The following is an 11123-nucleotide window of genomic DNA, read 5'->3' as shown; positions in this document are numbered from 1 at the left end:
TGATTAACTGTCAGATATATACTCGATAATCAAAACAATAATATTGTCATAGCCCTAGTGATCAGTAGTTTAAGAATTTATCGGGTAAATATTTTAACTTGTCTATTTATACATCTACTGTTTTTATATAGATTAAATATCTAGATTATGTATATTGACCTCATGTGTCTGTACCAGTGACAGATACAAAAACTATGTAATTTTCGTAGTCAATGATTTAGTAATTTTTTTCTGATTTTATTTCTTTAACAGATACGCACAAGCTGACTCCAATCTGTGGCGAACACAAGTTTCGGCAGCGATTAGAGTTTTAATCGAACAGCATGGATTCAAATGGTATGAATAAAACCCTTAACGATTCCGATGGTGATCTTAATTCCAAGGAAATAAAGATGAAGCGCAAACTTGATGAAAGTGAAGACTGCGATACTAAAACCAAAAATGTCCTAGAAGATGGATCTTCACCACCAAATAAGATACACCGTCGTCAACTGGAAGATGATCTCTCAGAACCAGAAATGGATGAAGCCAACGTAAAAAGCACACCAAAAATTGATGCAATAAGGGAAAAAGGGCTTCTACCTGAAGAACCGGAAGTTAATGAGTCCAAGATAAAAATGGACTTGGCTGAAGAGACTAAGAACCAAAATGACATAGAAAATGGAAAGTCTGATATTGTGATATCTCCACCGGAAAATATCCACAAAGGTGATAAACCAACATCTGTTAATGGCACGGAAACTACTATACAAAAAGAATCTGCTGTTGACGATAACATACAAAATAGCGCAAATGGAAGTGTTGACATTTCCAAAGACACAACTTCTGAAGCTGAAACTCTACAAATGGCAGAAAAGGTTTCCACTGTTAAAGTGAATACTCCCCGGAAGGAAGCTGATGTTGTAACAGACAAGTTGCTGACAGAAGACGAAATCGAACAGACTGAAATGGACAAGACTGTTGCAGAAGAGAAAATCGAATTGGAAGCGGATGAAGTAAAGAGTAAAAAACGTCCAGCTGATGAACCAGAAGTAGAAGCAAAGAGAAAAAGGCTCTTAACAGATGAAGAGGCTACAAGTGAAGTGAATCGAGATGTAATTTCTGGTCATGCTGAAAAAAACTCTGTAAGTGACGAACCATCGGAAGAAAATGAAATGGATAAACAATCGGTCAATGGCTCTGAAGCTGAACAAAAAGAAATTGCTGACGCAAATGGAGCCATCAGTAATTCCAAAATGGCTGACGTCAATGGTACATCAACAGACAGTTCTGTTAAAACAGATACTCCTCTAGACAAAAGTGACGGTGGTGTCCCCAAAGTAAACTCTTCTCTGGAAGATGAGAATATAGCAAATAAAATAGACATAACTTCTGTGGAACAGACTATTGAGCATAAATCAGAAGAAACAAACAGTAAAATAGGATCGCCTAAAATATCGGAAGATGTAAAAGACAAACCGATGGAAAGTGAAACTGCTCAATCTGATAAACAATTGAAAGAAAATGCTGCAGCCAAAACGGCAACGCCTAAAAGTGACAAACCCTCTGAAGTGGAATCTGCAGCCCCTAAATCCAACAAATCCACAAAAACAGAAACTGTGGAATCTGACAAACCATCTGAGGCTATAACTAGCCAATCGGACAAACGCACGGAGGTTGACTCTGCCGAGGCTAAAACTGATGAATCCGACAAACTCTCGGTTGAATTTACAGCTAGCGAATCAAGCAAACCCTTGGAGGTTGAATCTGCTATATCTAAATTCAGCAAATCTATGGGGGAAGAAACTGAAGACGGATCTGATAAGCCCACGGAGTCAGAAAATGTTGAAGCTAAATCAGATAAATGCACAGATGCAGAAACTGCTGAGGCTAAATCCGATAAACCAGCGGAGGAAGAAACCGTTGACCGTGAAGCCAAATACAATGAACCCAAAGAGGCAGTAACTGCTGACGCTGGGTCCGACAAACCCAAAGAGGCAGTAACTGCTGACGCTAGGTCCGACAAATCAAAAGAGGCAGAAACTGCTGATGCTACCATGGACACAGAAACAGCTGACGCTGCCATGGAGGTAGAAACTGCTGACGCCGAGTCCGACAAACCCCCAGAAGCAGAAACTGCTGACGCCGAGTCCGACAAACCCCCAGAGGCAGAAACTGCTGACGCCGAGTCCGACAAACCCCCGGAGGCAGAAACTGCTGACGCCGAGTCCGACAAACCCCCGGAGGCAGAAACAGCTGACGCCGAGTCCGACAAACCCCCGGAGGCAGAAACAGCTGACGCCGAGTCCGACAAACCCCCGGAGGCAGAAACAGCTGACGCCGAGTCCGACAAACCCCCGGAGGCAGAAACAGCTGACGCCGAGTCCGACAAACCCCCGGAGGCAGAAACAGCTGACGCCGAGTCCGACAAACCCCCGGAGGCAGAAACAGCTGACGCCAAGTCCGACAAACCCCCGGAGGCAGAAACAGCTGACGCCGAGTCCGACAAACCCCCGGAGGCAGAAACAGCTGACGCCGAGTCCGACAAACCCCCGGAGGCAGAAACAGCTGACGCCGAGTCCGACAAACCCCCGGAGGCAGAAACAGCTGACGCCGAGTCCGACAAACCCCCGGAGGCAGAAACAGCTGACGCTACCATGGACACAGAAACAGCTGACACTGCCATGGAGGCAGAAACTGCTGACGCCGAGTCCGACAAACCCCCGGAGGCAGAAACTGCTGACGCCGAGTCCGACAAACCCCCGGAGGCAGAAACTGCTGACGCCGAGTCCGACAAACCCCCGGAGGCAGAAACAGCTGACGCCGAGTCCGACAAACCCCCGGAGGTAGAAACAGCTGACGCCGAGTCCGACAAACCCCCGGAGGCAGAAACAGCTGACGCTACCATGGACACAGAAACAGCTGACACTGCCATGGAGGCAGAAACTGCTGACGCCGAGTCCGACAAACCCCCGGAGGCAGAAACTGCTGACGCCGAGTCCGACAAACCCCCGGAGGCAGAAACTGCTGACGCCGCGTCCGACAAACCCCCGGAGGCAGAAACTGCTGACGCCGAGTCCGACAAACCCCCGGAGGCAGAAACGGCTGACGCTACCATGCACACAGAAACAGCTGACACTGCCATGGAGGCAGAAACTGCTGACGCCGAGTCCGACAAACCCCCGGAGGCCGAAACTGCTGACGCCGTGTCCGACAAACCCCCGGAGGCAGAAACTGCTGACGCCGAGTCCGACAAACCCCCGGAGATAGAAACTGCTGACGCAGAGTCCGACAAACCCACAGAGGCAGAAACTGCTGATGCTACCATGGACACAGAAACTGCAGACGCTGAATCCGACCAACCCGCGGCTGCAGAAACTGCAGGCGCTGAATCCGACCAACCCGCGGCTGCAGAAACTGTTGATGCTGATTCCGACAAAACCACTGGAACAGAAATTGCCGACGCAGCTACAGAGGCAGGAACTGCTGACGCGGAGTCCGGCAAACCGCGGGAGGCAGAAATTGCAGATGATGAGTCCAACAAACACATGGAGGCAGAAACTGCTGACGCTGATTCCGAAAAACCTACGGAGACAGAAATTGCTGACACTGCCACGGAGGCAGAAACTGCTGACACGGTGTCCGGCATGCCCACGGGGGCGGAAACTGCTGGCGCTGATTCCGGCAAGCCCACGGAGGCGGAAACTGCTGACGCTGATTCCGGCAAGCCCACGGAGGCGGAAACTGCTGACGCTGATTCCGGCAAGCCCACGGAGGCGGAAACTGCTGACGCTGATTCCGGCAAGCCCACGGAGGCGGAAACTGCTGACGCTGATTCCGGCAAGCCCACGGAGGCGGAAACTGCTGACGCTGATTCCGGCAAGCCCACGGAGGCGGAAACTGCTGACGCTGATTCCGGCAAGCCCACGGAGGCGGAAACTGCTGACGCTGATTCCGGCAAGCCCACGGAGGCGGAAACTGCTGACGCTGATTCCGGCAAGCCCACGGAGGCGGAAACTGCTGACGCTGATTCCGGCAAGCCCACGGAGGCGGAAACTGCTGACGCTGATTCCGGCAAGCCCACGGAGGCGGAAACTGCTGACGCTGGCATGGAGGCAGAAACTGCTGACGCTGGCATGGAGGCAGAAACTGCTGACGCTGGCATGGAGGCAGAAACGGCTGACGCTGGCATGGAGGCAGAAACGGCTGACGCTGGCATGGAGGCAGAAACGGCTGACGCTGGCATGGAGGCAGAAACGGCTGACGCTGGCATGGAGGCAGAAACGGCTGACGCTGCCATGGAGGCAGAAACGGCTGACGCTGCCATGGAGGCAGAAACGGCTGACGCTGCCATGGAGGCAGAAACTGCTGTTGCGGGGTCCGACAAACCCACGGAGGCAGAAACTGCTGATGCCGGGTCCGACAAACCCACGGAGGCAGAAACTGCTGATGCCGGGTCCGACAAACCCACGGAGGCAGAAACTGCTGATGCCGGGTCCGACAAACCCACGGAGGCAGAAACTGCTGATGCCGGGTCCGACAAACCCACGGAGGCAGAAACTGCTGATGCCGGGTCCGACAAACCCACGGAGGCAGAAACTGCTGATGCCGGGTCCGACAAACCCACGGAGGCAGAAACTGCTGATGCCGGGTCCGACAAACCCACGGAGGCAGAAACTGCTGATGCCGGGTCCGACAAACCCACGGAGGCAGAAACTGCTGATGCCGGGTCCGACAAACCCACGGAGGCAGAAACTGCTGTCACTGAATCTGACAAACCCGCTGGGACTGAAACAGCTGGTGCTATATCTGACAAATTAACGGAGGTAGAAACTGCTCAAGCTGAATCTGACGAACACCTGCAAACAAAAGTAGCTGATTCTGAATCCGACAAACCAATGGAGGCAGAAACTGCTGGTGCTGTATCTGACAAACTAACGGGGGTAGAATCTGACGAACACCTGCAGACAAAAGTAGCTGATTCTGAATCCGACAAACCAATGGAGGCAGAAACTGCTGGTGCTATATCTGACAAACTAACAGAGGTAGAAACTGCTCAAGCTGAATCTGACGAACACCTGCATACAAAAGTAGCTGATTCTGAATCCGACAAACCAATGGAGGCAGAAACAGTTGAAGCTGTATCAGTCAAACCCGCAGAGGCAGAAAAAGCTGACCCTGAAGATGAATCCGACAAACCTACAGAGGCAGAAGCTGCCAATGCTGAATTTGACGAACACATGCAGGTAGAAAGGGCTTCTGACAAACCAATGGAGGAAGAGGCCGAATCCGACAAACCCACGGAGGCAGAAACTGTTGAAACCGGCGAATCCGACAAACCTACGGAGGCTGAAACCGGCGAATCCGACAAACCTACGGAGGCTGAAACCGGCGAATCCGACAAACCTACGGAGGCTGAAACCGGCGAATCCGACAAACCCACGGAGGCTGAAACCGGCGAATCCGACAAACCCACGGAGGCTGAAACCTGCGAATCCGACAAACCCACGGAGGCTGAAACCGGCGAATCCGACAAACTAACTGAAGAAAAAATTACTGAAGCAGACTCTGGCAAACCCTTGGGGGTTGAAACTTCCGACTCTGACAAGCCTACGGAAGCTGTATCTGTTAGATGCGACAAGGCTTTGAAGAGCGATACTGAAACTGTGGACACTGAATCTGACAAACCATCAGAAATGGAAACTGCTGAATCTGACACATCTCTGGAAGGCAATGAAAACAAAATCGGTAAAACTGAAACGTTATTAAAACAAGACGAAGCTATCGAAGACCCTGGCGCAGGAAAAGACTCCCTTGATCCTAGTGAGAAGCTGAAAACTGGAGTCTTGGAAAATGTCACGGCTATGGAATTTGATGATGAATGCAACAGTAATGTTCCAAAGAAAAATGACGATGATGCGGTTGCAACACAAGAGTCGGAAGAAAGAGAAGAGGAGAGCATGGAAGTAGATGATTGAAGATGAAGAAAGCCCATTTGGGTGATGAGTCTCAATAGCGATGCTACACATCTGAATAATCTGGGGTAGTAGTGGACGAGGGGGTGGGGGGCAGTTAATATACTAAGAAACAGTAGATGAAGACAAACATGGGAAGCCTTCAAGTGAATGAATGTGTGTAGACATCTTGTAACATAAAATATCAATAATACAGTGGTATGTGTGATGAGGTTAACAGGGGACTATTTTACTGGTGATACTAGTGATAAAGCCAGAATTGAGAAATTAAGATAACGATAGTTTCATCCTTTAAGGATTCAAAAAAATATTGAGATGAATAACTATACGGGTCTATGATCATTAAAATAATGAAAAAAAAAATCTCCAGTGACAAATAGATAAAAATTAAAAGAATAAAACTCATGGAGATATGAAAATGAGAAAATGTAATGATCTTGAACTAATGGCTGAAGGATTACATGTGAAAAAAAAATAATTTGTGGCAAACTTTTTTTTTTTTTTTTTTTTTTTTTTTTTTTTTTCTGAAGAATTCATATTCTATGAAAACAATACTAAAAAAAAAGGAATCTGAATAAATACGGGTCTAATTTAAAAATTCTTTGGCAGTTGTAGCTTCCACTTTCCCACAATTTTACTTTTCACGATGTAAATAAAGGATCGGTTTTTTGTTTTTTTTTTTTCTCTCTCGATTCAGAATCTAACAAAAAGGAACGTTGGTTCTATCCAAACACTGACAATACTCAAAAACAAAGTGCCTATTTGATCTCTTTAAGATGTGAATTTTTTTTTTATAGCTCTTGTTTGTTTTATTATCACACAAGATGTCTGAATCCTGATAATAATAAAAACAGAAACACTTACGTCACATAATTAAAAGATAGACAAAATAAAAGAATTAAACATGACAATTCCACACAAAAAAAATTTTAAAACAAAAAAAATCATTCGAATATCGATTCTCTAAAAACACTGTATTAAATTTTAATTTATTATCACATAAAATATTTAGGAGATTCTGATTTATTTATCCAAACATTTTTCAAGTGAACTAAATCTCTAAGAACTTTTGTCTTTTTTTTTTTTTCTTTAAACACATAGAAATCACTAGAACTATGACAACAGAATATTCTTTTCATCGTTTTGACTCTAGAGTATATATCAGACACAGACAATCAACCGATAACTATATCACTCTATAAAAGCATATAAGATATCGACAGATACACTCGAGTCAAAACAATGAAAAGAATATGCTGTTGTCATAGCCTTCATAATTACTTGAAGTTATGAAGATCATAGTTCTGCAGCAGAAACTGCAGTCTCTATTTCCTGCAAAGGCATAAATTGAAATCTTAACAGTAATTTAAGATGAATACATTAAATGGATAGTAATCTATCGAATAAACTTTCAAACATTGCTATAAATCGATCATTCTACTTTTATTTTTCCGGTTTTTTTGTTTTTATAAGAACTACTTTATGTACATGAAGTATTTTTTTTATAATAAAATTGGCTATAAATTATGACTTATCAAATAATTGGTTTAATTTCGATTTTTTTTTTTTTTTTTTTTTTCCCCTCTTGCATGAATGTAGAACGATGGCTTGATCACCACCCTCCCTCTTATAACGGCCAACCTGTATCTGGAGGAAGGACAGTAGTTCTCACCAAACAAGTGGTTGTAGATAAGCATTCAGTTTTACAAAGCTAGTTACATCCGGTTATGTAAATGATTTGTTTTACTGATAAATCCAATTTTGTGGGTTTTTTTTTTTTTTTTTTTTTTTTTTTTTTTTTCTTATGGCTTGTGCACTCACGGGGGGGGGGGCATGCATGCTTCACTTGAACATGTCAAGTGTAAGTAACTAATGATGTAAAATGCAAAGACATAAATTTGCTGACTTGTTAGTCAAGAATGAAACCATAGTATGTGTACCTTTTTGAAAACAAATTACCAATGGAGAAAACTGTCTTCGGAATCTTGACACTTATAGTGTAATAGAATAAGTTCTCTCTGAAAATGTTGATTCTGCTGTGAAAGCTAAGACTTTAAACAATTCATGAGAGGGAGTTAAATACATAATTCTAGTTTCAACAAACAATGACTTCCTGTTTTTTTAGTTGAACTTGAGTTGTTTTTGAGCTGCTTCCTCTTCACACAGGACATCATCCCTCTCCCTCCCTTACCAAAGTTAGGAAGTTTCTTAATTTCAGTTTTTTTTTTCATTGAGTACTCTCATCCCTTATCTCACTTTTAAGAAGCTACTTTTGAATTTTGCCATCCAAAATTTGCTTCACATGTTTCCCTTTCTCTGACCGTCATTTTTAAAATGTTAGAACTTGTTACATTATGTAAAATTAGTTTCCTGCTTATGCAGAATTTTTTTTTTTTTTTTTTTTTTTTTTTTTTAAGTAAATCCTGTTTTAATTCAATTGGATAAATTTGTTCCAATCAAGCCTGGTGTACGAAATAGATGTCCAGTTATAACAGTATTAAGTGTAATGGGTGTGCATTGCTGATTTAATAAATAGTAACGTTAAAAAAAAAGTCACTTCTGAAATTACTCATGACTCTTAGGTTCTACCTGAGTAATAAAGCAAGGACTTTTCTGCCACTCATCCTTACAGATGACTTATTTGGGGGAAAGACTCTGCAGACGAAATTTCAGAAATTGTAATACAATTATTTTCATATGAAATTCAGTATCAACATATTCCTCGTATTTTTATAATTATATCCAAAAAAATTACAAAAATTGATAAGGTAGAAAATTGTTTTTTAAAGAAATAAAAAGAATTTGAAAACTGTCGTAAAACAGTTCAAAAGTGAGGTAATTTTCCATTTTGAATTAAACAATATGGCAGCAATTTTTCACCTAACACGACTAAAGATTTTAATATTTCAGTAATATTCAGGTAATTTTGACTGCATAATTTGGAAGCTATTATTGTAACTTATTAGAATTGACAAACTCAGTTGAAATTGTTTTTGTCTGAAAACTCCATTTATCGCCTACAAAATCTCGTCCCAATTCTGTAGAAGCGCCAAAAAATGTTAGCAACTCTCCAATAGTTATGTGTTAAGTTGCAATTATTATTGTGGTCAAAACTCACTATTTTAACTAATTTACGTGTTGGGCATATTTGTGTGTGTGTGTGTGTGTGTGTGTGTATATATATAGCTAAAATTTGTCTGGACATTTTTGGAGAAATGACTTTTAAGGTGGTTTGTCTAGTGATAATGGCGGGTCACTATTAAGCTACTGCTAACTTCAACTCGTATGGCACAGTAAGGACATTGGGTATTAGGCATCCAAATGTGGGAAGCTAACCAATCTTCCTTCTCCTATTGAAAAGACAAGTAAAATTATAAAACAGTGTTACGGAAAATATTGCGATTTCTGAGTACTGTAGAAAGGTCGAAGACGGTGAATCCATTGAACTGAAAAAGCTGCCAATAGTGGGGCAGGTAATCTCAAGATTCCTTAAGAATCTTTCACTTAGTGATACAAGTACCAAGTGAAAGATTTTCGGTAATCTGCCCCACTACCGTGACTATATTGTTTCTGTCCTTTTCTTGATTTTTTTTTTTTTCTCATCATTACAGATGATCAATTAGAAGTTGGGTGGTGTACTAGGTCACAAAAACCTGAAATTGGGATCCTAAAAACAATGGGTCACATGCTTCAAGTTAAAAATGCTTCTTCAATATTAGAATATCTTTCTATAAGAAAATGTTAATCATTTATATACCATCTGTTTTTCAGTCCAGATAATTGTCAGAAGGGAATTAGTGACAAGAACTCTACAGAAGACCCATCAAGAAGACTTAAACATATTAACCCTTCTATCTAAAAGTCTAGTTTACCCACCAGGAAGCTGATATGTTATCTGAGACATAACGTCCCTTCAAGTTGCTTTAACTGGTAAATGAGGTTTACATTAGTATGTTTCAATGGATCTTGGTTTGGGTAAGATGTCTTTGAATATGCAACAACCCATGATAACAAACGAGTTACAAATACGTTATGAATAAAAGCAAAGCATTGTTCGGAAACTAATCATATTTACAATTGTATTAAAGATTTGTGTTGAAAAGCAGAATGTTTTTGTTTTTGTTTTTTTTTTGGGGGGGGGCACTTGAATTGTTTGTATAGAATTCCATTGCGTGTATGAACCCAAAAAGGGTTAATAGGCTATAAGATAAAACCGAATGTGTGTAGGTTCAAACATATGCACCATAGAGATATCAGTGACATCCTCCAGTGTCCACTATGGGTCACTAGAGCTTTAGATCTTTCACCATGCTGCTCCGATCAAGTGATCAGTCTCTGATCCATCCTCTTCTTTATAACATTAAAGTCCTGCACAAATTCCCAGGGCTTGCTCCTGATTAGTGACTGGCAAAGGCAATTGGTATAAAGTAGTGAACTGAATTGAGGCAGCTACATTTGTGGGCTTGTCTAAAAATTGTTTAGATTAGTCACATAAAATATTATGTAAAATTGATTTGTCATTTTCTTACAAAAAAATAATCCAAATAAAGTAAAAAGTTAGTTTTTCGTATAAAGGAATATTCATTTGCAGACTATTATCCTCATCTTCATGGTCTCACATTTTGGCCAACTACTCCTCTGGCTTTCATCAGGTGGTTAGCCGTGATGGGATAGGAATGCTGAGTCTCCTAACTGTATCATTAGTATTACTGACTTCCTTAGTTGTCATCTTACCACACTTTGCCTAACTAATCCTCTGGCCAGTCAAAAAAGATGATTACTAAAGAGAGACTGACTAGATACTGGTATGCACCTTCTGACAGCTAAAAGATTGGTCCAAGATTATGACTTAAGACTCTTTATCAGGGAGCTGTAATTTTTGCTCCAAATGCTAGGAGTCTATGCTAAGGGACCAACTCGTGGAAGGCACCTAAAACTCCAAAACATTACACTGCAGAAGTGTAGACATTTGAAGAAAACATGGGAACAGGTGTTATAACCCGGATAAGGAAGGTCTATGGTACTGGTTCCCTAGCTTTACTGGTTTCAAAAAAGAATGCTCTTGCATGCAGTAAAGCATGTATCGAAGAGCCATTTTGAGTTGAAGTGCCCTAGCAAGTTCAGAAAAGCTACATATCAAAGAAAAAAAAAAAAGGGGGGTACAGTACA

The 11123-nt window shown here is 42.3% G+C and overlaps 1 protein-coding gene across 1 annotated transcript; it reads left to right on the top strand.

The window, feature by feature from the left end:
- The first annotated feature begins 255 nt into the window (after positions 1-255).
- Positions 256-7481, top strand: LOC145294028 (uncharacterized). The gene has a single exon (XM_080141003.1). It carries the CDS (start codon positions 324-326, stop codon positions 5955-5957), a length of 5634 nt encoding a protein of 1877 aa, XP_079997129.1. The 5' UTR covers positions 256-323; the 3' UTR covers positions 5958-7481.
- Positions 7482-11123: the final 3642 nt, after the last annotated feature.

The sequence above is a fragment of the Euprymna scolopes genome, chromosome 2, assembly GCF_053919585.1.
Source record: "Euprymna scolopes isolate OS-2025 chromosome 2, ASM5391958v1, whole genome shotgun sequence".
NCBI lineage: Eukaryota > Metazoa > Mollusca > Cephalopoda > Sepiida > Sepiolidae > Euprymna > Euprymna scolopes.
Note: the sequence above shows the minus strand (reverse complement) of the source record. Positions and strands in the feature narration are given on the sequence as shown.

Bases quoted from the DNA above. Each gene is read 5' to 3' on its own strand.
- LOC145294028 (XM_080141003.1), top strand. From the start codon at position 324: ATGGATTCAAATGGTATGAATAAAACCCTTAACGATTCCGATGGTGAT.